Here is a 27,687-nt window from a genome sequence, read left to right as displayed (position 1 = left end):
TAGAGGAGACAAAATTTATTTTTTCATTACAATTTTTCTATGACAAATTGAGTGGAGAGATCAGCTACAACTTGCATCTGCCCAACAGGAGAGCCACAAGAGCATCTTACACATTTAGAAAAAGCAAGCAAAAAACAAGGGGGGAGTGGCAACCAGCTCTAAATGTATTCCAAACAAGCGGATTCCTCTACTGAACCTTCCAAAGGTCTGCAGAGAACGCTCTCCTCCTTTATAGACTATGCCACATGCCTTTTAAAGGGGTGGTGGTGGTTAGGCTGCTGTTAGCAGTTGCCTCTAAGAGACTGAAACATATACCATTACCGGCCAATCAGCCCACTCAGTGCTAATGAGCGAGATATACTTTTTATATATAATATATGGCATTCATGATAAAATTTCTTTAAGACAAAAGACTTGTGTTCAATCTTATCCTGATATGAATGACCACCTAAAGAAAATTTAAGACACTTTCTATACAGCTTCTCTTAAGAAGAGCTTTGGGCACTTAAGTTTGAAATGAAAGTTTGTACTTGATATTACTCAGTGAGAAGCTATTCAGTGACCTTGAATTACTAGTTCAGGGTTGAAGACTGTTAGGAGGAGCTAAGCAGGGATTTTAAAGAAAAGTATTCAACCCAACCGTGGGGGTGGGGGGTGGGGTCATAGTCTAGGACATGCAGCATATTCACAAATGTTCAAATTCCAGATGCCTTTTACTCCCCCGTGTTCACCAGCTTTTCTATTGTGTTGCTCTTCATGAACCAGATTTCATCTAGTTTAAAATAAAGCATCTTCAGCGAAGTGTGCTTGGCTCTGCATCAGAACAGCTCTTTGTTTAATCTAAAAGTTGTGTTCTGTGTTATCCGTGCTGTCTCGCAACCTTAGGGCTGGGCTCCAAAATATCAATGGAACATTTCAGATTTATCTAAAAAGATACTGGAAGACTTCATTTACCAACTAAACAATGACGTTCCAGTTTGTTCAACTAACATCTACCTAGCTTACCTCCACCTTCCTGTCCCGAAGGGCTGCTCCATGCCTTCTGCTTGCCAGGCCAAAATAGACGCCAATGCAGAGGCAGCTCTTTTTATAAAACACTTTCCATAAAAGTCTAGGTAACCAGAATCAATCTGTGCAGAGACCAAGCTTCTCATAGCAGAGTAAGTTTCGTAACAATGGTGGGGAACCTTTTTGGCTTGGCGTGCCAGATCTTCATCTCCCCACAACCCACAGGTCAACTCTTGACAGGTGGATGATCCTGGCCACCTGCCAAAGTTGGCCCATGGGGTTGGAGGGAGAGAGTGACCAAGCAGGATTCAAACCCCTGCCTGTCAGCTGTTGAGCAGGAAGATCAGTTGTGCTTTCTGCAAGGGCAGGTTGAACTTGCCCCACACCCAAAGTTCCCTGTTTTATCAAGAGATCTACAGGATTTTTCTGTACTGAGAAACGAGTGTCAGAGTAGCTGTGACTTGATTTAATAGTGGGGTGTGGGGAGAGGCCATATTTGACAAGTTGGTGAATCTCCAAAGCAACCTTGAGCAGGAAAGATCTCACAAAAATCATGGTCACTTTCCTTACACCCGCAAAAGAAGCTGGGAATTATGTAAGGTGTGGGAAACCAAGAGAAAGAACTTGTAACAATGTATCGTGAAACTACAGTACCTGAATGGGGTTGCTCAGACCAAAATCAAAACTGTGGCCGTTTATAAAATATGAGATGGAGAACCCAATCATACCTTATAGAAATACCCATTTCCACAGTTATAACTTCCCAAGGATTCTCTACTCATTGGAGCCCATCTAACCCAAAGTAATGTGGACCTGCTACGTTTCTTTTAAAAATGCAAATCAGGACAATTTTGCTATATCCCACATCCCCACAATGCAAGAAATACTACGGGGATCATTAGCCCAATGCAAATTCCGTGGTAACTTCCCAACTACCTAGCACTTCCCCCATAAACAACTGTGAAAGATTCTGTTCTCTATGTTGCCTTTATATATATATCAATAAATTAAAAATGGGGAACAGCTAGGCAAGTGAATCTAAAAGCATGTATAAAGGGTTCTTTTTTGGAGCGGATAAATAATAGAATTGTAGGATTGGAGGGAACACCAATGGGTTCATCTAGTCCAATCCCCTGCAACTGAGTTAATTTAAATATGGCATTTATAGTTCTTATGCTTAAAAAGGAATAGCATGTCAAGTAACCAGATGTTTGAACAGCTCATACAATGCTTGGCTCCTTAGGTATGTTTTTATTATAACTTTTCTATGGCCTGTATCATTCGAGGAAGGACAAGTGTTTGTTCAATGGTCACTAGTAGCTTTTCAGATTATTTTTTAAAAAGATCTCTGCTCCTTCTTATTTAAATTTTAAAGTGTCATATTTTTTTTCCTTTTAACTTTCCTGATTTTGTTCCTAATGCCTACAAGACACAGTAGAAAACTCCAGTGTGTTTGTGGGTGAATTTGGAGAGAGAGAGTGGGAAGTGGTTGTCAGCTGCATTTATGCGCTGCCGGAACTTTTTGCAAAACCAACGGCATCATTATCTCGATCAAACACGGTGTAATAACCGCCGATGAAGACATCACCCAGGATCCAAAGAGGTCCACCAGGTGGTGGGACATCCAAGCCTGAAAATCCACTCAAGCAAAGAGTTTCTCCTTGAACAGTAACCTACAGGGAGAGAAAAGAAGGTGTGGGTTTTTTAAAAACAAGAGAGTGAGCAAGCAAGAGCATATTAGTCTTCTCTATAGTTGCACCTTGTTTGCTTCCTTTTGCAGTTTAGTGTTCAGGAGCACCTAAAGAGCCACCAGTTGTTGAAGAAGATCCATGCATACAATCCCTCTTCAATATATATATATATATATATATAAAAGCCCAAACATATCCTTGTAGAAAAGCCGTGGTCAAACAATGTTTTATAGATGTGCATTGACCACTTAAGCAGCATTTATTGCCCCCCACAATATTTATTAGTTTTCAGTCCTCTTCCTGCTCCTCCCCAAAAAGAATTTGCTCACTAATCCTTCACTTAAGTAATTGGTATGCAATGAGAGAACTCCGTCTTAAGTTTTAACTAACTACCATGTAAAAAGACACAAAGGCAGAATCCATTGTGCTTTTAAGAGTCCTAGCTATTTCCCTGAAGTGCACAGGATCCAGTGCAGATATAACAAATCTATTACTAGATGCTGGATGAACATCAATAAAAGCATCCAGGGGACCCAAAACTGCTGCGTCTAGGATAGGTTGGTGAGCATTCTTAGGATGATCTCATAAATAGTTTTGAACTTACCTTCAAGGCATATTGATCTGGAGTGAGGGCATAGGATTTCCCTCCCAGGACCAAGTTCACAGTGGGAAGGGAAGACAGCTTATCACATGGAAGCATGTACTGAAAAATAAAAATAAAATGGAAGTATAAGAACCTTGTTGTAGAGCTACGAATTTTGACTCCTGAAGGTGTGTAGGCAAGAACTAGCTAGTGACTCCTACACTCCACTTCTCCCTAAAAGGGACTTGTTTAGGCTATTCTTCCTGGAACAGGGGCACCCCTTGGATGTTTCCTGCTGGCAACAAACATCTTGTCCCCAGCTGCAGTACAGGGGCAGCACTGAGCCATTATTAGGATTACAGTGAACGTTAAGTTCTCTATAAAAATCCCAAACATTACTACTACTACTACCTCTTACACTTCAATTAGTGCCACATTCTGATGCCTTTCCCACAAAAAAAGCCGTATATCTGGGCAGTTAAACAGATGGAAGATCCATATCTTGAGTAGACCTACCTTGCTGCACCTTTTAAGAACTACACAGACAGGAAATTTATCATTATTCAGCAATTCTCAAAGTGCTGAAGCGGCAGCTGAAGCTGAACATAGCAGAATTTCTCCTCCTATGCCATTGGCTGAGGGAGTTCTCTTAGACCCAGCTTACACAGCATGCAGGCTACAAATAAGCCCTTTGAGTGTAAGGAGTTCAGCCCTCACTTAAGCCACATTTTAAGCATTCTTCTCTCAGCCACTGTTCTGCTTGCATGTAATGACAGGACGTCGATGGCGCACCTGCAGAGGCTGCTGATCACAGGCATGCTAACATTACACACAAGCGCCAATGCGAAGCACAACATGTGGGATGTTGACACTGTAAGAAGTCCTGCATGCTGTATAAGCCAGACTGGAGTATGGACCTGAAAATCCTCTGAGGTGGAAGGGAGGGTGTATAGAACTTATTATGGCCAATTCTTCCTAAGCAGGTTTGGTTGTGGGGGGAAAGCTGCAGTACTGTAACATAAAGGTCACCCAACATATGAACCGCTTTGAACTAGTAACCAAGCTGCTTTTGAGGTAGCAATCCAAGCTATTGGCTGCATCTGACCCCAATTGAGACCAAACCCAATATATAAAAAGCAGTGCTAGAGAACCTGTGACCCTTCAGATGCTGGACTCCCAAATCTCATCAGCCCCAGCCAGTGTGGTTAATGTGTGGAGTTGAGTAGAGCCGGAGCCTAACAACATCTGCAGGGTCCCAGGCTAGCCAGCCCTGATAGAAGCAGTAGTCAGGCTGCACATATGGATGTCCCAACATTAGACCCACCACCTCACCCCATTCCCACATTACCTGTCCTTTAATGATTGGCTTAGCTCCAATGGCTTTCTGCAGTTGCTTAATTTCATCTGTTGGGCCTGTGATGAGGGAGGTCCCTGTGTCTACAATAGCTTCACAGCCATCTTTGCACACAGTCAGGCCATTGCCAACGTCAACCCTGGAAGAAGACAACAATTCCCAGATGTTTTTTTGTTTTTTTTAAGAATTCAATTCTACCCACCTTTGTGCAGTTGGGCGTAGCAATATCCTCAGCACTGGGGACTGAAATTCTTCTGTGCTACATGGCACAGCATGGAAGATTTTAGGAGAGTGGGGTTTTCTCCCCCCCCCCCCGGAGTCCTCACTTACTGCAAGCCCTACATGGTGTTACACAGCTCCCACTGGGGATATAGAACAATGCTTTGTTGCAGGCAATCTATATGCTAATAAACTATGGACCCCCTTGTGCACCTGTGAAACAAATGAGAGAAGCAACTCACTTGTCCATGTGGATCTGCCAGTAAGCTTTGCGAGTGACGTTCACCCAGGTGAAGTCCCCAGTATAATATTGTGGGTCCACCCCACCGAAAAGCAATTCACCTCCAGTGGCTCCTTTCGGATCCCTAGAAGAGGCAGCACACAAGTGGAGAAGGAAAATGTTAGTACAAAAACGGAGGGAGATCCGTAGCTTCAGAGCAATACACTCAATGAACTGTGGAAATGTAAAGTGGAAAAAACACGTAAGGACAAGGATACAGAAGTGATGCAGGGCAGGGAAAAGGCCCCCAGAATCCAAGGGAAGCAATGCCATCCTTTGTGTACTTGGCATATTTCTTTAAGTCTGGCTTTCAACAGCTCTGCTATCCTAAGCAGTCCTACCAGTGAGAAAGCCCAAACTGAACTCAACAGATATCTCCCCAAGTAACACGTGCACCAGATCGGGTGGCAATCCTTTATCACGTACACCATGGTGGTCTATCTAAAGAGCTCAAGACTGGTCTGTGTATGGTTTCCCATAGGGCTGCACTGCAAGCCTTCAGACCATTCTGAGCCTGCACCTGTGTCGTGCTCATTTGCTGGTTCCCTGAGCCCTTTCACAGTTGTGGGCATACTCTGCTGGGGAAACCCTTGGCCCATACCCAGTAACAATGGGGCATTTCTTATATGATGCTGCAGGACTCTTTATTCATGATCAGGTGATTTGCACCATATAGTAATCAATATTATGCACTGATTTTTGTGTGCAAATATTGTATTGTGTTGTGGGTTTTTTAAAAAAAGAATAAAGAATTGGGTGTGAGTCACAAGACAGAAATGAGTCAAAGGACATCAGGATGTTTCTAAATGACAAACAATAACTTCTTCCCTTGTCCATCACACCCTGATATTCCCTCTTCTCCTAATGGATGCCACACATAATCTTTCCATCTTCTTAAAAGGGCTTTATCTTTACACAGCAAATGTAGGCACCACCACCACACATATGAAATAATTAAGACGTTTCCTTTGGGGATAGAAAGGCCCTTTGGTCCTTGGCACACAAGTTAAAGCAAAGTGACATTCTCACCTGTTTAGATAAAAGGAAAACAGGTTCTTCTCCATTAGCGCCTGTTGCATTGCATTGTCAAAGAAAGGCAACACTTTATCCACAGAGATCTTAGGGTATGCCAGGCCAAGGATGCCATCAAACTTTGCAGCAATGAAAGTGATACCAGGCTGCTTGACAGCTTCACCAAACAACTGATTCTGGACAATCAGGTCACCAATCTGGGAGAAAGAGAAAGGAAGGTTGGGAGAACCCAAAACATACACATTTACACCATTATTGGAACAAATATGGTATCATTCTTCTGGTAGTAAGATAAAAACATGCTCAAGTGGTGCCAGGATCTCTCCCTTCTCAATACATGCCATATAAAGGCACATGGAACAAACAGAGCAATCTTGAAAAACATAAAAGCTGATAAGGAGCATGCAGTTGCCTTCTTAGAAGCCAGCAACTTCCATTATCTCGCTATTGTATTCATTTTGTAATTTTTAAGCGATTAAACTGCTTTTCTAAAGCTCAAGGCTGTGAGCAACAACAAACGCAAATGTAACAAAAACCCACAAACACAGAATGCAGGAACTAGACACAGAAGCAAATGCTTGCTGAAAAGAGGAAGTTTTATCACCTCTCTGAAATCGCAGAGATGTTAAGCTCTGAACTTCCCCCAGGCAACAATTTTCAAACCTTGGGAGTCAATGTGGCAACAGCTCTGCTTTTTTCTGCTCCTACCCTTCCTTGCCGCAGAGCCACAAAAGTGAGCAATGCCAGGTGAATCTGACCAAAGGCGGCACAGGGTGTGGGAAGGAGAAAGAAATACCATCCAGGGCTTCACATGAATTCATCTAGGCTGTTTCTTCGCCACTCAATTTATGACCAGATATGATGAAATTGTGAGACTTGGCAAAGATTTTGTTTGGTATGTCAGAATTGTTCTTTCTAATCTCTTGCTTGTCTTCCTCACTATTAACATTCAGGAGGAATTTTAAAAACATCCCTGCTCATCCAGGCATTTGATGGTTGAAAGATACCGTTCCTAGCAATCCTGAAATTATTAGATGTGAGAACATGTGGCTATTTTAATATGGTTTTAGATGCTCTTGAAGTTTTTCCTTGCTTTATTTTTTAATTGTGCTGTTATATTGCTTTATGGTTTGCCACCCTAATTGCCTTTGGGGGGAAGGGCAGGACAAAAACTTAGTATATGATTATGATTATTCTATTTTTTTCTGCTCTGTTAGCAAACGCTCCTAAGAATAAAAAGGGACAAGACCACTTTGCCCTGTAAAAGTTGCTTCATCAGCCAGTGATTACATGCATATCATAGTTAAGTCTCTCTTGCTCCCCTTTCCTTATAACGAGACACAATGGCTGAAGCTTTTTCAGAAACTAAGTTTCAGTGCTTGGTGCTAAATGCTGCTTAAAATAATTGTATCACCCTAGTCTAGCAACTTCCATCAACTTAACCTGGACAAGCACAGGTTCCCTTAAGGCCACAGCAGCTGTAGTTTACTTTAGGAGGATTACGAACAAACCAAGGCAATTCTTTCCATACACATGTGGCTTTAAAACTGGCCACTAAAGATGGCAGGCTCATAGAAAGGACTGGCAAAGAGAGCTTCTGGGGCCTTTCATGGCACACCACGAGAAAAGCTGTTTTAATGTGCAGCTACAGGACAATAAATTTGAAAGTAACTTCTCCTACCTTGTCTTTAAAAAAAAAAAAGTGCCATAATGCTGTCATTTACTTTCTGAAGCAGCAAAACAAACCCACAGTGCTCCACATGAAAGCTGATCACTGGCAAGGCAATCTACGTTTTGCGAAAAGCACATCCCATATGCCTCACAAACTTTTGGTACTATCCCCAGGAGTTCCTATCACACTATGATATTTTAGTACTCTCATATGGTGGTAGTGGTGGTAGGCTGTTGTTGTTTTGCTAAAGACTCAAAGCTTTAACAGCTTGGAGAAGTGAATTATTGGTGATGTACTAACCGTTACATGATCTTGGCTGAGAAATCCTGACAGGCTCCCAGTACCATAATGGATGGCAAAGTCTGTACCATTTTTCACATACGAGCTGGACTTGGAAGAATCGTATTTGTGATGCAGCACTGCAGGGGGGAAATAACACGACACACACATATACATAAATCCACATAAATCCACACACAGTCTACCAACTTGGAACACTTGACAAATATTTGAGGAGACACCAACCCCGTGTTCCAGATCAAACAGAAACTATAAGCCAATCCATAACTCCTTTCTCACAGCTTTTTAATTAGTGTTAGGAATCAGTTTTGCAGCATTTAATTAATTGGAGGGAAAACAACATTTATTCCCCCATTACCTTCAGTTTTCTTGATTCCTGTATGTAAATACATTCAAGAAACAAGCAAAAGGCAATTGTGCTTTGATGCAGACCTGACTTAAGATATGTACTTGATGACCTCATGCTAGAACCCCCAAAATGGATGTAGTATTTATTCTGGAAGAAAAAAAAACCAGGACAGACACGGACAGTACCCACCCTGTAGTGTCACTTATCAGCCAACAACCCATAATATGGACATTTATAGGTTTCATTTCAAAACAACAAATTTCTAGGCCAGCCAAATTGTTCTGAAGGGCTAGAGTGAAATACTGAATAATAGCAAATAGCAAGCTTACTGCTAACCCTGATTATGTGCAAGCTTAGGGACTGATGGACTGGACTCATTTTATAAACGGAGGCCATGGTTACTTAATAATCACAGCTATATCGCCTTCTGAACATCTTAAGTGGAGAAGCAATGAAGACATCTAGATGGCATATTAACCTAGTCTTCCTCTATAAATTGAACTTTTTATGCCATGCCCACAATGGTATCAGGGATGTTTAGGAAAGCAACTACAGTTAAATTGTAGCCCACCGGGGCTTCCGGAAAAAGGTGGTCTTTACCAAATCTTAGCTAGATCTGGCATGGTTGTAGCACAACTAACTCTGCCTGTTTCAAGTCCCATCTGCTGGGAAGAATAATTTTTCATTCCTCTTGAACTAAAGGGACTTGCAGAATAGGGTAGAACGACTGCCAACATGCATCTCTTTACCTGAAAGCATTAGCACAGAGTGCTTTCTAAAGCTCTTCGAACACATGGAGAATTAAGTGGAGAGATCCAATTTGGCTGCTAAATTGGATTTGAAAAGTATATTTTGGGATTCAAGTATACCTGGCAGGTTTATTTCTTGAAGATTCCCAAGACATGAAAAACCCGGGTACACGTGCTGAGCTCACACACTTTTCAAGAGGGTTGAAAGAAGTTTGAGGGGCTTCATTTCCTATGAGACACCCTTTTTTTTTGTCCTATGCATTTCTAGTCAAACAGGCTTTACAGAATAAAAGCTTGCAAAACCAGCTGGGTGTGCATAACAAGCATAGAACACCCTCTTTCAAACCACCTTTAATAAAGTCATTATCCGTTTTCCACCTAAAGCAAGGGTGGCTAACAAGCAGCCCTGCAACTACTGCTGGAATAAAACGCCTACCAGCCCTCCCCAGCACAGCCAGTGGTCAGGGATGTTTTAAAACTCCCATCAGTTTCAGCCAGCGGAGGTGCTGCGCACAGGTAAGTTCAGAAGACGTGGTCACCATGATCTCTACCAATGTGCACAAGGGTCTCATCAGAAGCAGAAACAGCTGCATTTAATTCAGTAGTCTGGGGAGACTACTGAATTAAATGGAGTATATTTTATTATCACTTTAGGCTCTCAGAGGTAAAAAAGGTGGAATGGTTAGCAGACCTGTGTTGCCACCAACTCTGTTTAAGTCAGCCTTTCTCAACCTGTGGGTCCCCCAGATGTTGTTGGACTACAACTCCCATCATCCCTGAGCTCTGGCCTTGCTAGCTAGGGGTGATGGGAGTTGTAGTTCAACAACATCTGGGGACCCACAGGTTGAGAACTGCTGGTTTAAGTGCTCTGACAGATCCTCTGGGAAAGAGGGGGAAACACAGTTGACAGCATAAGTTCTAAATCAGTGCTGGCTCTCCAGATGCTGCTGGACTACAAGTCCCATCGTCCCTGACCACCGGGTCCAAGTTGGCTGGGGCCAATGGGAGCCGGAGCCCAGGAGCAGGTTTTCCACTCCTGCTCTAAATGGCAAAATGTTATTCAGAACTAAAGGTTATATTTAAATTTCAAATTGCTTCATATTCCTTGTGCAAGGTTATATGCCTCAATAATATAAGAACAGTGACAGATAGATTTGGCTGACCAGTTTCCAACGTGCTGAGGAGCAGGCATCCCAGGAGAGAGAAGTACACTTCTTTGCCTCTCAAGCAATGGTCAGTTGAATCAAAGTATTCTTAAAAAGCAGCAAGGAGTGGGGAGTCAAGTTGGAAGCAATATTAAAAAATAGTGGACAGGAAGTACCAGGCTTCTCAGAATGAAGCACAGGACACAATCAATGATATGGCAAATAAAATTCTTTTAAAAAAGTTAGTCATTTTCATGCAAAGTAAGAGCTTGGCATAGGCTTTATCACATAAATACACTATAGAGGATTAATGGATGGTGCTACTTAAGTCAGTCAACTGAAGAGATACTTACAGCAAGCAATGTCCAACAAGTGGCACTTGACAGAAGGCACCCAGAGGTTGGAAGAGCCAGTGTCGAAGACCACAGTAAACTTCTGTGGGGGTGTCCCAATGCCAATCTCTCCATAATACTGAGCCTGCAAAATGAAAGTTGAGATGAGAGGACAAAAGGTAAGAAGCTGATCATTCCAGGCTAGCACCAGGTTTGCAAAGAAATAAAATAAGCATCACTTTCATGGTACTGGATTGCCAAATACAACGCTCATTACCCCACAGTATGGAGGATTACTACTAAGGGATCATTCTTACCACAGTGCTATTTATAGGATTGAGATAAGTCAGTGGCTACCGCAAAAGAAGCCACCAAACTTACATAACTACCCCACGCCCATATCAAGCTGCATATAGAGAGAGGGAGCAAGAGTGTGCACCAGGGAGGAATAAGGATCAGAGGGTCAGACCAGGAGTAAGCAGACCCAGGTACAAATTCCCACTAAGATATGAAGCTTCCTTGGGTGTCTGTGAGCGAGTCATTCTCTCTCAGCCTGAAATACCTTACAGGTTTTCTTGTGAGGAAAAAAATGGGGCAGGAGGGATGGAGGCAATGAAGGTTGCGTTTAGACCCTTAGAGGAAAGGAAGAAGATGCAAAGTAAATCAATAAAAAGAAGGGGGAGTTGGCTGTATCAAGATGAGGAGACTCTAGATGCAAGTCTCATTTGCTTCCAAAAGATGTTGCAAGGGTCACCAGCTTGCATGTTTTTGCTGTATATTTTTTGGGGTTTTGTGGCTTTTTTGTTTTGTTTCGTTTCCGTGACTGTGTGGAACCCAGTTCAGCTACTGATTGATTGATTGTGTGACTGCAGTACATTGTTTATTGTTTTCATTTTATGGATCAATTGTCTCATTAGATAGTAAAATTCATGTTAAATTGCTGTTTTAGGGGTTGTTTTTAAAAGTCTGGAAGAAATTAATCCATTTTGCATTCCTTTCTGTGGTAAAGCGCACCTTGGTTTTGGAACGCTTTGGTTTTGGAACGGACTTCCGCAACTGATTAAGTTTGAGAACCAAAGTACCACTGTAGTTATTATAAACTACACTTTGCCTACACTTTGTCATTATGATTGATATCGCATGTGGGGCTTAGATGAGGAACCTGTGGCCCTCCAGAGGTTGTTGGATTACAACTTCCACCATCATATCCAACCATTGGCCATGCTGGATGGAAGAGTTAGAGTCCAGCAGAATAAAGAGAGCCACAGACTGCTCATCCTTGGCTTAAACATGGCAATGTTTAATTGCCAGTGTGTTCGGAGCACAGAGATGCATTATGCCTCTCGATTATTCCCAAGAGTAAGGCCTTAGCCACTCAGAGCCAAGAGATTTCACTCCAACCCTAAGAATGAATTGCTACCATTCACTTATGTGGAAGTACTAAAATGTTCTATTTGAACAAGGGCTAAGCCAACTCTTTACTGCAAGTTCATTCCCAACATCCAAAAATCTAGCAAATGCTCATATGCGATGGCTCCATGATGGATACAACAGGATGTCATCATTCCTCTTCCCTGGTTCCCTTGGGAAAGTGTGCTTGAATTTAAAACAGAGTTTTGTTTCCCAAACATGCCCCAAACTTATATGCAAATCTCTCAACAAAACTTCCAGTCATATATTGCAACAGAATGTCTAACTCCCTTTAGGGTGTGTGGGTGGGTGGCTAAGAATGACAGAAGGTGTACCCAATTTAATCCGCAATGTTTGGGGGTTACCGCCTTACAAAGGTAGATTCAAATGTCCATGTTTTGGTGACAATATTTAAACTTCACTTGGCTCAGCCAGTAACTTCATATTGCTTACCAGCACATTCAGAGTTCCTGGGGCACAAGTGCACAAAAACTGGTGGATGAGAGGAGCTCCCAAGGCAACAGCTAATGACACAGCCAACAGCTCCACCACCCAGGGTGGGAGGTGCTTTTCATTCCTCTGGTCAAACTACCTGGGTACAAAAATGTTACCTGCGTTCTGTGCCTACAGCCTATGGAGATTAAAGGAAATTATACTGCCATCTCCTCCCTGGCACCTCACATTAAAACCATTATTGTATTAGGGCAGGGTGTGTTTTCTAACCTAGTACCTATATAGCACGTCATATAAGCCAAAGATATTGGCTATTACTCTTAATGCATAGCGGAGAATTAGAGGCTGTAAATCACCTTGTAATTAACCAGGACTGCTGCCTTGATATTCATTTTGTACTTAAGCAACTTTTGTTTACAAAGGCCAGTGTTTTATGCAGCGTTTATCTGTACAAATTCTCTCTCACACACGGAGGAATAAAGTCCTGGATCAGTATTTAGAAATCATTATATTCCATTCTTGTCCATGCTCCTAAAGCTAAAGTTGAGGTGCCACGTGGTCTCTACACATTTTTTTTAAGTATGCAGAATCTTTGCTGCAATGCGATAAATCCTATGTATTGCTCACCTGTGCTTCCTGGAATAGTTGCTATACTATGAAGGAACCACCATTCAGGCAGGAGCCTGGCAGCCTTTGCACTCAAATCAGAAGGGTAGTTTAAGTACTTGAACCAGGAAGAGGCTCACATTCCAGATGGGAGGAATTAAGCCGTCTAGAAAGAGGGAGCGGAGTTCAACTAAGTTTTGGTCAGAGTAGACCTACTGAAATTAATGGACCTAACTTGCCACATTTAATTAGCTTCAATGGTTTGTGTAAAACTGAATTGCATTCCCTCGAGGCATGGGGAACCTGCAACCCTCGAGACATTGCTGGGCTCCAACTCCCATCAGCCCTAGCCAAGGATGATGCAATGTGTAAGTCCTCCCAGCATCTCGAGAAAGCTTCCCCATCCTGCCTAAGGAGCATGTGAAGCTGCTTATGCTTAGGATGGTCACTTACCAGGACATGCATGTGATGGGAAGGAATTGCTACGTATCCATTTACTAGCATCATTTTGCAGATTCCTCCATTAGGACCTACACTGTTGTGAAACACACACACACCTATTTTTGGGGAGGGGGAAGAGACACAGGAAGGACTCTGGAAGTGAGACACTGCCACTGGAAGACAAGCAGTAACTCCCTCCCTCCCCACCCTGAAACAATGAGTGGGAATTCTGCAAGCAGCACCTAGAGCAATGACATAATTGGTTTGTGCTAACAGCAGCCAGATGGGTTCTACTGTTTAACACGGTCCAACAAGTGGCAGAGTAGAACTAAAAATGAAGTAGCACCTATCCTATGAGAGGGCACAGAACTTGCACACTACCCCTCCCCATTTTTGCTATGTGTTAAAGGGAGAACATTTGTAACAAAGGTCCACACACACCGCCTTAGCTCCTCTAACACACTGAGTAAATGGAGGTTACTTGCTCCTCATCCATCTCTAGGGCTGCAGCTACTATGGCAGGGAATATATTCCAGACTCCTCCAACTTTTAAACAAGAGGGAGGGAGACTCTCTTACGTTTCCGAAGACATCCTAGCAAACCATGCAGTCAGCATTTGACTCAATTGCTCAATGAGACATAAACATGTTCCCTTTCTGCTCCAGCATAAGCACCAGTGAGTGCAAAAGTAGCGTACATGCTGAACCAACAAGGATTAAGTAGGTCTTTACGCCTTTTGCTTCCAGTGCATGTACTGACCATAGAAAGGGGGGAAAGGGAGGGGGGAGAGGACTTTCCAGTTGCAAAGAGCTCTTCATCTACCACAATCAATATCCTGTAGCCTGCTGAAATTTGCACTTAATGGAAGAATGCTTTGGTTGTTTCCTCCCTCCTCAGCTGTCATGGCCATAGTATGCAACGGACAATAAACCTCACTCCCCTGACTTTAAAAAAAACCCACAAAAACTTATTGGAGCAGGATTCCTACTAAACTGATTAGGTACAGCTTGCTGTTCCCATCCGCTGGCAATTGCTGCACCTCAACAGTGGGGAAAGCTGCGCCTCCTCCCATTTTTGCTGATCCAACAGCTATTACACAGAAGTTCTGCCTGGAGAAAGAAGAAAGGGTGGCAACCCAACGCACATGGCATTTTTTTTTTTTTTTTTTTTTGCTCCAGAACAGGTTTGTGAACTTTGCCAAGTGTTTTCCTGGCATGAGTAGGCACAGTGCACTTATTTTTTCATCTTGAGAACCACAAGCATTTTTTCCTACTCATTTACATTTGAATGTGTTGAAAACTGCTGATGTGGAGCTACTGGTTGCTTATACCCCTCTTCAGGTATACCTGCCAGGATATTGCTGCAATCCACAGCAATATCTGGATTGGGATCTTCAATCTGGGATGAGCAATAATTGACTGAAGGCTGGCAAAAGCATAGTTTCTCTTCTCCTCCCTACCACTTTTGAAAGCAAACTATAAAAAGGGGATCATGAGCTGCATTGATCAGTCTGTTAAGGCCGTTTCTAAGCTGTCTGCTGCAGACATAGGGCTGCCACTATATATAAAATGCACAGAGAAAAGAAGAGGAGGAGGAGGAGGAGTTTGGATTTGATATCCCGCTTTATCACTACCCAAAGGAGTCTCAAAGCGGCTAACATTCTCCTTTCCCTTCCTCCCCCACAACAAACACTCTGTGAGGTGAGTGGGGCTGAGAGACTTCAAAGAAGTGTGATTAGCCCAAGGTCACCCAGCAGCTGCATGTGGAGGAGCGGAGACACAAACCCAGTTCACCAGATTATGAGTCTATCGCTCTTAACCACTACAGCACACTGGCTCTATACCAATTCCCTAGCATTGGTGTCTCTACTGAGTATTTACCTGATGCCACCACTAATGCGCCTAGTCCATCCTGCCTCTGTTCTGCACTGCAACCCCTAATAGTTGCACCTGGGAGGCTTCTGTGTGTGGTCATCCATGCATTATACAACTAGAATTGTAGAGTTGGAAGGGACCATAAGACTCCTCTAGCCCAACCTTCGCTTTTGTCCAGTGTCCACAACCCTGAGATTTAGAGTCACATGCTCTACCACCTGAGCTATCCCTTTGCCAGCAAGGGCAAGAGTTAAGACATACATCAAGTGAAGGATTTCATATTTGGGTGGCTCGCTTGAGTTCAGCAATTAAAGATAAGAAATTCACTTCACTTCTCCCTGCCTAATATAGACAGGCCATTGTGTAACAGCCACCATGGGGACTGCTTCTAAAGAAAGATGGAATAAAGCCAAGACAGGTATGAAGCTGTTACAACACCTAAACAGATTGGGTTGGTGGGGGGCAGCCTTACTCTAAGTAATATTAATTGGAAAGCTGACTCAGAAGTGTCTTGTTCTTGCAAATTGCAAATGAGGTGGTGTTTAGAGGAGTGGCAGCAACCTGGCTAGGAGGGCTAAGCCTTAGGCTAACAGGGAGTTCCTCTTGGAAATATACAGAAGAATGATCTCCACCTGCACATCAAGCCAGAAAACTGACAGAGCGACTTTTCCCAACTTTGATTTTGACCACTTTAGAAAGCTTTCACAGTTACAACCTTGACCACCTTCGCAGCCTTAAGGAAGGAAGGGTGAACATCCTATCGGCCGTAAACAACAGTAGCACCCATGGACCTGCCATTTTTTGTATCCACGGAATGAATGTGTCTAGTGGCGTTGGGTTCCTTTTGCTTTGGGTGCAAGAGGTGCTGGATTCACATCCCAGGCAAAACCTTGCAACTTTGCATTTCATAAAGGGAGAGCATCCAGGTTTAGGCTCCAACGTAGCCAAGTAGTAGGTCTGAAAACTCTGGAGAGCCTCTGCTAGCCAGGACAGGCAATAGGGAGGTAGATGGGCAATGGGTTGATGCATGGGAAAGCAGCTTCCTTTGCAGGATGCTCCACTGTGAGAAGCTTGACTAGGCATAGCTATAAAAGCACCAGGAATATATATTTTTGCCTGTGTGAATGAGTGCGGAGTGGTCTGGGTGTGTCAGAGTGAGCTTCCAGTCCACTTTGAGAAGATTGCCCAAGTTTGCTATTTGCCAACAGCAGCAGAATTTTTTTAAAAAACAAAACTGACAGTAACAAGCTTACAACAGTCATGAAGCAACTTTTCCTTCCACTTTTGCCATTTTCAGAAGGGAAGGTGATGCAAAATAGGAGGATATAACAAAGATTCAGTGTGGTGAAAGGGGGACAAGACTGACCAGCTGATGTTGGAAACAACAGCATCAAGCTGAGGTTTGGGGGTTTTTTTGTAGAAGAAAGAAAGAAGAACTAGCTGAAGCCAACTACTTCTATATTGGACTTGTCGAATTCATCCAGATCTCTATTCACCAGACTTCCCCAACCTGCTGCCTTCCACATGTTTTGGACTACTCCAAATGTGCAAGGGCTGATGGGAGTTGTAGTTCAAAACATCTGGCAGGTCCCGCATTGGATTAGTGTGCTGCCTTGTTCTGGTGTAGCAGCCAACTAGTCCAAAGCAGCCTCACTTTGTAATGGTGGATCAGCATAGCCATGGGTGTGCCCCACCCTAGAGGCTAAATGCAATCTAAATTAGGACTGGGCTGTAATTTTGAAGAAGTCTTTTACAGTACTCAAATGAGAAGTCAACACTGCTTCCCATATTGAGCTCAAATATCAACCTATGTAAACAATCCCCTTGCTTGCAACATTCATTTAAAAAAAGGGGGAAGGGGAGAGAATCTTCCAGATACATAATTCTAGCAGAGCAACACCCAAAACTGTATGCTCCAACAGGATCTGAAATGTGCCCAGAAGAATTAAAGATTTCCCTAAGAACACAAGGGGGACCTGCAAGAAAATGTGGTGTAGAACGATTCCGTTCAGGATTCCAACCACCCCGTTCCCCCTCCCAACAGGCAGTCAGCATTCCATGCCCACTGAGCATGCTCAAGCTGCATCAAAGCATTTTTCTGGGGTCCCTCCATGGGATTCTTTTGATAAAAAGAGTTATTCAGGTCTGCAGTTCCATTGGAAGGCTACTTAACCGGGCAAATGAGTTAGCAAATCCAGTTGTATACATGGGGAAAACATTGTCGCATGGCAAAAGGATTTATAAGCTTCTGGACTATGTGTGTGTGTCACAAGAGAGAGCTCATCAGTAAGCTATTATTTGCACAATTATCATGTCAGGAGCTCTGTTACAGTTTATCTGTCTCATGACTAGACTTCAAAATAGATACACAGCCCTTTTGTAGATAAAGCTAACTGAAACTAGCTGGGTTTTTGTACCACAACCATGAATCCCCCATAGTCTTATCTCCTCATGGAACAAGACAAATGGGGAGCATTGCAGGGTGGTAAGAAGGGGGCGGGGAGCAAGTCTTAGATGTAGCACTATTCCAAAGCTAGCCCCAATCCAGCCTACGCGCAATACCCTGCACACATCAGAGGCAGGAGGGTGAACAGCCTTGTTGTCACTTTTTGTTCATTTAAAAAAGTAAAAAAAAAAATCACTGGTAGCGCAATCAAACTTTTACAGTGCTTAAGATCTCATTTGCCATTCTTCACAAAACAGGAGACAAGGCACAAAAAGAACCATTTAATATATTCTGCTTGTCCCAAAAGTGAAAGGGATATATCTGGGAGCAATCTATTCTCTCCCATCACTTTTCTCCAAGCCACTAGTTTTGAAGCTTGCAGTTTAGACCCAGTTTTTGGGAGAATGCCTACCATCTACCCATTAAATTCAGCGACACTTATTGTTGCGGGGACAGGAATAGAAGTGTTTGATGATCAGCTGCCTATTATAGCTGCTACAAATTTCAAGTGCTTCTGGTAACAGAAACACTTTAAGAAAGGCATTTGTAATTTCCTGCAAAAAATATACATTTCTCATGCCGCGTAACAAACCCAAAAGCCTAGCATTAAAAAAACTTGGGACGTTCCTTGAAAGTTTCTAGATAATTATCATTTTCTGAATATACAGGGAAAAATTTAGCAGAGAAAGTCCTTGGTATATGTTCTTGGAAGGGTGAAGTATAAAGGAAGCAAAGCAAGCAGAATATCTACTGATTGCCTTTCTCCAAGGGAAATAAGGACCATCAGGTTTGTGATGCCTGCTCTCCTCTCTGGTCCATCCTCCAATATCTTCAACTGCTCCAGTGACCTGCAGTCTGGAGGAAGTTACAGATCCTACTCTTGAGGCATAGAGGCGCATAGTGATCCACTACCATTGATAATTGCCCCAAACCCATGTGTTATTTCTACATGGCAGGCAATGGAAATGAGGAAAGGTATGATTGCTTGAGGGTCTCGAGTAGTTTCACATCCCTGAAGAGCAGCCAGTTGCATTTCCATGCACAAAACTCGACATTAAAAGTATATTACTACCAGCTGCATGCTGATACAAGCTTTATGTAAACTGTTAATTATAGGATGGGGGGAAGAAAGGCATATATTTGCTAATTTCTTTTAGTATCCTGGGTTACGGAAGGTTTTAGTGTGGCCTTGTAGCAGCTGAGAGAGAATACTGACCCTACTCTAGGTCAGTGCAGTAGTAGCCTGAGAAAAGGAGTACACAGGGGCTGCCACACACAACTCAGAGCATGTGCTTGCCATTTGCAACGTGGCAAGAAAAAAATGGCAATGCAGTCCAGCACTATTTTCTTCTTTCTCTAATAACCGTAAAAAACTTTCCAGATGGACTTCAACTCTCATTAGTTTGGAGGACTGATCTACACATTCAGAGAAGCACATGATCCAGTGCTTTTAAGACTGCAAGTATTTCAGGACACAGGTATGGGCTCAAGTGTTTAAACAGCACCATCTGCCACTTGAAGTCAAGTATGTCATGGGAAAAGATTCCAATCCATGTTTCTCTCTGGTCTGTTGCCAATACATGCAATCTGATAGGTTCTATTTGTATTCATTCCAAATGTTGAAATTCAGTTTTTTTAAAAAATGGCATGAGACAAAGCCTTCTTCAAATAGGGAAAAAATGGTTTCGGATCAGCCATGTATTACACAACCTTCACCTTGCACATTTCAACATCAGAGGTAGAGCTTGATTAAACACTTCTGTCCCCATGCTTGTAGAACTCCCTTGGGATTGGCAAACAAAGAGGACAAGTCACAGGAGAAAACTGGATGGCTGACAAGAGCCTGGGGCGGGGGGGGGGGGGGAGAGAAGCCAAGATACTTGCTTTCCCAAGAGACAAGGCACACACAATTCAGAGCACAGCAAGCCCAGACTGCACCTCAAGCTGGAGAAGCAGCCCCCAAACTCTCAGGCTTCAGCTGCTATACTGGCCACTCACATAACTTCCCCATCTGTCACAACTCTCTCCAGACACAAGGATGTTCAGCCTGGATTTCTGCAAGTACTGTGGCAAAAACCCTCCGCAAGTCTAACAGCAGGTGTTTGGTAATTCTGAAGGAAAAACAAAAGCCATCCTCCCATATTTAGAACGCCTATCATGAACAGAACACTGATGCCCCACCCTACTACAGGCCTCTATGATTGGGTCAAGGAAGTGACTGACTGTGGCCAACTGTGAATGCAAGAATTAAGAGAAAGGGAGTAGCAAGCGTGTGGTGATGGGCAGAAGTTATGTAGTTAATTTCAATTCAGGAAAATGTGTACGAGAGGACAGGGAAAGTCAAGAGACCATATGGAAAGATCTTTACAGTCTTGTGATTTTAATTTGACAATTTTAATAAGACAATTGGATCCTACTGCTTATAGGTTTTACTGTATATTGTATTGTGGTTTTAAATAAAGAGGCCACAATATAACTACCTTCCCATGTCAGCAGTGGCCCACTTTCAAAGACAAGGGTAGGGAAGCTTTTCTGATAGGATGGGCAGATCTTCATCTCACCCAGCCCAGTAGGCCAGTTGACAGGCATGTGAGGCAGCTCACCTGCCAATCACCTGCCATCAGGTGATGCTTCCCCCGAAGCCCTGGTTCTCAGGACTTCAAAGCCAGCAAATCACAGGGCTTTCAAACAGCCCTTTATAAACAGCCTTGTACCAGGCAGCACTTCAAAGGAGGAACCAGGTTGTTCCTTCAGTCAAGCAAGGTGTGCTCCTACCCATCCATCAGCTGATGGGAGAATGGGAAGATGCCTTCAAATGCAACACACAAACATCCCGGGCTTCTACTTCAAAGCTCTGTGGTTTAAGGAGAAATGCTGGGTGTGTTGGTATTGAAGGTACACTCCATTCTGCCCAAAGACAACCAGAAGCTTTGAACTATGAAGTCAACATTCAGATGGCTTATTAGAATACAGTTATTTACAGAAGTAATTCTATGCCATCATATAATAAAAACTTTCTATACCACCTTATCATAAAATTTTAACAGCATGTATTGTGAAAATATAAAATGTCATTTTAATAAATTAACTTTTGAAAATACAGATAATCAGTAAGGTGACTGCATGATCAGAAATCAAATATTTCTGGTCATGAATTTAATGCCTGCTGGCATTAAAAAGTCTTCAAGAGATGCTTGAAAGTCAGAAGTGAGGATGCTTGCCGAAATGGTTTCGCAGCAAGAGACCAGTGACACTAAGTGCTCGACTTCTAGTTGAGGCCAGTCAGGCTTTTTTAACACGGGGTTAAAACTGGACTAGATGGTCTACAAGACTCCTTCCTCCAACTTTAAGAGTCTACCTGATGATCATCCAGCAGAGCCATCCATACCAAGCACCATTTGGGCTTATTCTCACATTTGCTAAAATGACCCAACAGTTCACCACCTGTACAGTGGTACCTCGTGTTATGGATGGGATCCATTCTGGAGGCCCGTCTGTAACGTGAAATGCCCATAACTTGAAGTACTGCGTCTGCGCATGCGTGATTTAGCGCTTCTGTGCATGCGGCAAAACCTGGAAGTAACCAGTTCCGGTACTTCCCGGTTGCTGCGGGATGTAACACAGAAAGACGCAACATGAAGCAGACACAACACGAGGTATGACTGTAGTTCTAAGAACTACTCAAAATATTTACATGTAAATTCCAATAAACCTGGATGAACTTGGTTTTAAGATTGAGCGTCACATTTTTATATGGAATCTTTTCTATTACTTCTCTATTGATGCAACTTGGCATCATAGCACATCACCTAGACCAACCTAATCATGAAAATCTGCTAAGAAGTGCAAGTTGGCCTTACACACTTCCCTGCTCCAAAAAAGCACTATTACCTCACCAATTCAGATTCTGAATGTATTCTGTTCACTTATCCCTTGGCTTGCAAGCCAGTATTACATTATGGCATCATTAAATCAGCAGGAAGGAGGAGAGATGGCTGTTACAGCACTTTACAAAAAAAAAGTTCAGAGTGGGAAACGGTCTGCAGAGACTGTAGCAAATTTCATTTCAAGCTACAGTGGCCTCTTTTCAGAGTTCAATGGCGGCACTTTCTCTGCGATTTATAAAATGGCAAGAAGAATTCAGCGACAAGTTATGGCATCCTAGCACTGATGGGTGGTCTGCATCAAAATCCTATTAGGGAAGAAGACTGGACCAACAGCTACTGTGAATCTTTGTTAACTGGATTAAGTTTCAGCCTGTTCAGGTATGAGTCATCCTTTTAAAGTGTGGAGGAAGTGACGTGGGGAGCAGAAGGGTTTTCCAAGAGGAATGCAACTGAAGCCAGTGGGATTGCCAGAAAACTAAGTTCTGCTCAGAAGCTTCTAGTTCTAGCCTTATACTCGGTCCTGTAGCCCATGGTTATCACACTGTTAAGTCTACGCTTGGCCTTCCCCTGCATGTGAAGACAGGCTGTGGCGGATTCAGCAGGCAAGACCAAGAGTGGATCCAATGGTCTAGAAGGTGCTTCTGCCATGTGCTGTAGATGGAAGTGAGGGTCAGGTGGGGCTCATAAACCTGGGAAGGTAGCCCATCTAGGAGAAGATCCTAAACCTCCGCTGCCTTGTGGGATATCTTCGGGAGAAGAAAAGGCTAAGGAGTAAACACCACGCAAATCTGGAGTGGAGACCCCAAGACGGCTGGATGGGGCATTAAACACCTCCTTCCAGCAAGTCCTACAGTGAAGCTGGTGCCAGACATATTGGTTTCCTTTGGACCACATCAGCGAGGCCGAGATGGGGGGGCGGGGGGTCTTGCCTTCAGGTTTTTCCAAAGACATTTCCCAGGCTTGGGCCCTGGGGGATGTCACTTTGGTGATGCTAATGCAGCAGTTTGACATCATCCCTGGAGGCAAATGGATGCCAAGAACAGCAAGTCTTCACTTGCTCATTGCGAGCGTTCTTTCTTCAATGTCAAGATCATCCGAGTCATAATGGCTATGATCCTACATGTCAAGCCCTCAGGAGCATCCTCCATATCTTATCCAGTCTTAAGCTTCCTTGATTTCCTCATACCCCTCCTACACATTCCCATTTGCTTCAACAATTACCTTTGCACAAGGCAAACAGTCATTATCAGCCTGCCCTATCTCCCACAAACACACGGCTTCTCTAGAAAAGGAGGCCATGCCCCAAGGAGTGCAGCGCTTCAGTGGGAGGAGAATTCACATGGTGCTGATACACTGAAATGCTTCTGGGATGACAGCACAAGTTCTCTGCACGCCAAGCCTGCCTAATGAAGAGGAGGATGTGCAGTTGTGACCCTGAAACACTGAGTGCCGGGTGTTTACAAATACCACTATGGATAATTTTCAAGGTCTGTTTTAAATGTGACCTTCTCCCTAATGGTTTTATTCACTGAGACAGGCAAGGACAATAGCAGGGTTCCTGGATATTGCTCTACCACACAGATCCCAGTCACCAAGAAGGAAGAAACAGTCAAAGCATTAGGAAGAGTGACAATCAACTACTACAACTACTATACTTACATCCATGTAGTTCTTCAAAGCTTCTGGGGTTGGTGCGCCCACACCAGCGCCCCCAAATTTGTATTTCAGCATTTCCCCCAACTCATTCAGGTCTTGGACGTTGGTCCCATATTCTGTGTAGATGCTGCGCATGGAGGGGAACTTCTTCAATGGAATTCTGTCAAGCAGAAACAATTTGGGGACCATTATCAATATTATCTAGTTTCAATTACAGTAGTACCTCTGGTTAAGTACTTAATTCGTTCCAGAGGTCTGTTTTTAACCTGAAACTGTTCTTAACCTGAAGCACCACTTTAGCTAATGGGGCCTCCTGCTGCCGCCGGAGCATGATTTCTGTTCTCATCCTGAAGCAAAGTTCTTAACCTGAAGCACTATTTCTGGGTTAGCGGAGTCTGTAACCTGAAGCGTATGTAACCTGAGATACTACTGTACACAGCCAAAGATTATCTCAGAGAAGTTCAAAAGAAATACATCTCTCTTTGCAGCAAATGCAGCAACTTTCTCTTTTGTCTTCATATCAAAAGAACAAGCAGCTAGGTTCTCCATTGGGGTTTGCTTACTGACATGGCTCCTGTGAAGTTCATGGATCCTTGCTAGTCTACCCCTACAGGGAATTTGGCAGCATTTATGGGAACCTCCCTACTGGATCCAGTTTTGAAACTTGATTTCTTTTTTTTTATATGTTAGATTATGCTGGGAGGCTATCCTCAGGGAAATTTGGCAACTAGCTTTTGATTATAATACTCTTAAATGGCACCTTTCATCTGCAGATACCAAGCAGCTTTTAAAGCTGACAAACGAAAGTACCAAAAGATAGCAGATTAACAACTGAACACATCCTGTGCCTGATCACTTTTATCACCCAAAGAGCCATATACAGTATGTGCCCCAACAGAGTATAGCAGCGACTATACTTCCTCTTATAATTCTTATTCCATGTCATGCATCCATAACCTGGTGCTCTTAGTAATAACAAATGCATTAACAACAACCTGCCTAACACTTCACAACTTTAAGCTTGTTTGCCTTTGTGTAACAAGATGCAGCCTCCTGGCAAGCTTTTATCCCGAGGAGGATAAAAGAACCAGCTCCAATAAATCACAATGCTTCTTGTCTGGCAATTTGCTTGAGCAGCCTGGGTAAAGGCTTTGGAACAGCAGCATCGCCCCAAAGCCACAGGATGCTGAACAGACATCAGAGCAAGAGTTTCTTTTCGGCTAGGAGTCACTCATACTTTAATAAAGAAACAGACATGCACAATTCCAGCAAAGCAGTTCAACCCAAACTGGAATTTGCAGAAAATCTAGGTTAGGTGTTTTCCGGTATATCCTAGGGGTTTGAGTTCAATGGAATATATCTGAAGTCAAGTGTGTATGGTATACGCAGTGTTAGATACTACCAAGAGTCAGTGGAACTATCTGCAAGTTTATGATCCCTTCAGATGACAGTAGCCATAGAAGCAGAACTACACAATTTTTGGCTGGCTTGAGTGGCCAATTTTTCTTCTGCTTCTTCTTTTGCCACCATCTTCGAGCATGTATAGAGATGGAAGGAGGGAGTCAGCAGCCAGCTTCTCACCATGCCAGGGAAGAAGTAGCAAGATCTCCATACACACACACACACAAGGGAAAGGGGTGGAGTGGAGTTATCTTTCCCACCCTGGAACTTATAATGGGCATTTGAAACTGGTTTTTTAAAAAAAGTTTTGATCAACTGTGTGAAATACACTTGACCTGAGTATTGACTTGATTAGGACAAAGATACACTAATAGATTGCTAATGGCAAATTAGTTTTATTTCACTGGTTCATAGCTAACAATCACTTATATACAAAAGAAACTAACAAATTATAACTTCTTGCAAAAACATAAGCTACCACCTGGCATTCTTGGTTTCGTGGAATATTTGAAACAATGGTCTACTAACAATAACTGACCAGCAGGTTGGCCAACCCAGCATAAAGCAAGAGACTGCTCCCACTGCAGATTCTCTGCAATGCATGGAAAACAGAGGCAGAGAAGGTAAGCATGTCTCATTCTGCTGGGTATTCAGAGACAGGCGGACAAGAGTTACTTGTCACCACTGCTGAAACACTTTTGTGGATCTCAGGAGATGAAGTGACCTATTTCAATTACGGCTCATTCTCGGAACGTTCCCTTTCTATGGGTATGACCCTTTCTGAAATAATTCAGTCTTCTCTGCAACTGGCTATGGCTCATGTTTTTAGCTGTTTCAACATGATTGGAACATTTAGTACTAACAGAAAGCAAAGACTGGGAAAGCTATAACTTTGGTCAAGCTAGACCCAAGTTTTAAAGCACTGCCAACCACGTAGGAGGCACTTTCTACATGTCAGAACATCAGCCATCAAACTCGTTTGCTTACTATGAACATGTGATGGCGTTAGTCTTTATCCGAGTGCCATCTCTTCAAACAGGTGTTGTCTCATGTGTGTGTGAAAGCAGGGGTGGGGTGGGGTGGGTGTGAGAAACCAAGTGAGCAGAGTTTTACAATGCCTGTGCCTATAAAAATCTACTCTTGGAGCTCTGTTTCTTATGTGATCCATCAGTGGGGCACTGTCTCAATGTTCAAGGCTCCTTACCTCAAGCACTTGGTGCTTGCAGTTTTTCTGAAAGTATGTATAAACTAAGCAGCGCTTTCACATTCACTAGATTAAGACTGGGTTATTTGGTTTTTTGGGTAACATCTATTGTTCTTAACCAATTCTATTGCTTTATTCTTTTTGTAAACCACTCTGAGGTTGCTATTTTTATAGTCAAGCAGTATATAGACTGTATGAAATAAATAAGTCCTGTTAATAAGTATCTGAGAAAGGAGAAGATTCACAGGCCACTCAGGACTACTTCTCATGCTCAAGTTGCAACCCTAGGTACACTAACATGGAAGTAACCCTCACCAAACTAACTGGGTCTCTCTCAGTAAACCTGCACAGAATCGTCTTATCAAAGACAACTTGCCTACAGAGCATACCGTAATACCTCCTGAGGGTGTTACTTCTTCCAATAACTAACTTCCTGCCACACATGAACTAAATCTTGGTTTGCACAGCAGCTTGATCTCTTAAATCCTCCCTCTACCTATCCTCAAATCTTGATGCCCCCCCTCCATTACATTTTAGATGGAGTTGGCACAATGAGAGCCAGGAGTATCACAAAACTGGGTACCAAGGGGGTGGCAGAAATTATACCCCGACAGCAACAGCCTGTATTCTTTGCTACATCAGCCTACAACCCTAACCCCTTACAAGGAAGTGAATTTCGTGATATTTTCTTAAAAGATAAAACATGCTTGGAGGGGAGAGGCCTACCACACGGATCCACACATTAACCCTCCTTTGGGGCTGCCCCAACCTTCCTTTTGAGTGAGTGTCCCTTGTGTTTGAACCCTCAGCACTTCCCCTTCAAGGAAAGGATCCTGCTCGCTCGTCTGAGAGCCCTGCAACCGGGCAGATGACAGCAGAGCCGCCCAGCCCCTCCAGATCCCGCAAGGCTGCAAATCGAGGGCAGCACGCCACGAGCTGAACTTGACGGAGCCCTCGAGATGTCCGCTCTTTCCGGACACGCCCTCCTGGGTGAGAAGCTAAGCCAGGATCAACACAGTTGATTAGCAGACACGGGGCTCCATTTTACTCCAAACACAACAACCCTGTAGTTTCCTCCGGAAGGTTGCAAAGCTTTCCTTATCTCCCCCCCCCCGCGCCGCCCCATCTTCTTTCCAGTTTCCTCCGCCAGCCAAGGAACCCCGAGCGCTTGGCGACTGTGCGAGAGGAAGGCGACCCTCACCTGATGAGCGCCGAGCTAGCGACCACCAGGGACGCGAGCAGGATTAAAGAGCGGAGCCCCATGACGACGGCAGCGGCTGGGCTGGATCGTAGCAACTCTCAGGTACCGACGGGGAGCAGATGCGCTTCTCGTGCTGCTCCAAGTCCGGTCTGTTTTGCACACCCGCAGCCCTCCCGGTATTAAGGGGAATGACTGAGCAATACAACCCCGTGACTGCTTGGTCAGCTGACCGCCCGAAATGTGCATCTCTCGCAGTCACGTGGTCCCCGGAGGAGGAGGGGGAAGGTCTTTAACCCGGTAAGTGCCGTCAGGCACCAGGAGAAATGCTCCGGTCTCATTACAGCAAAAGCTGAGCCAAAAAAAGCACATGCCTGTTTACGCACATGCGATTTCC

General features: G+C 43.5%; 1 protein-coding gene across 1 annotated transcript; it reads right to left on the bottom strand.

Moving 5' to 3' along the window:
* Window positions 1-27,506, bottom strand: CTSD (cathepsin D). Its single transcript, XM_082194638.1, has 9 exons — window positions 27,294-27,506; window positions 23,491-23,647; window positions 10,736-10,859; window positions 8,140-8,258; window positions 6,165-6,364; window positions 5,098-5,220; window positions 4,631-4,775; window positions 3,304-3,402; window positions 1-2,681 (listed from the first exon to the last, which is right to left on the bottom strand). Exons 1-9 carry the CDS (start codon window positions 27,353-27,355, stop codon window positions 2,511-2,513), a joined length of 1,200 nt encoding a protein of 399 aa, XP_082050764.1. The 5' UTR covers window positions 27,356-27,506; the 3' UTR covers window positions 1-2,510.
* Window positions 27,507-27,687: the final 181 nt, after the last annotated feature.

The sequence above is a fragment of the Podarcis vaucheri genome, assembly GCF_965113315.1.
Source record: "Podarcis vaucheri genome assembly, chromosome: 1".
NCBI classification, from domain to species: domain Eukaryota; kingdom Metazoa; phylum Chordata; class Lepidosauria; order Squamata; family Lacertidae; genus Podarcis; species Podarcis vaucheri.
This window is presented reverse-complemented; position numbering and strand designations above follow the sequence as displayed.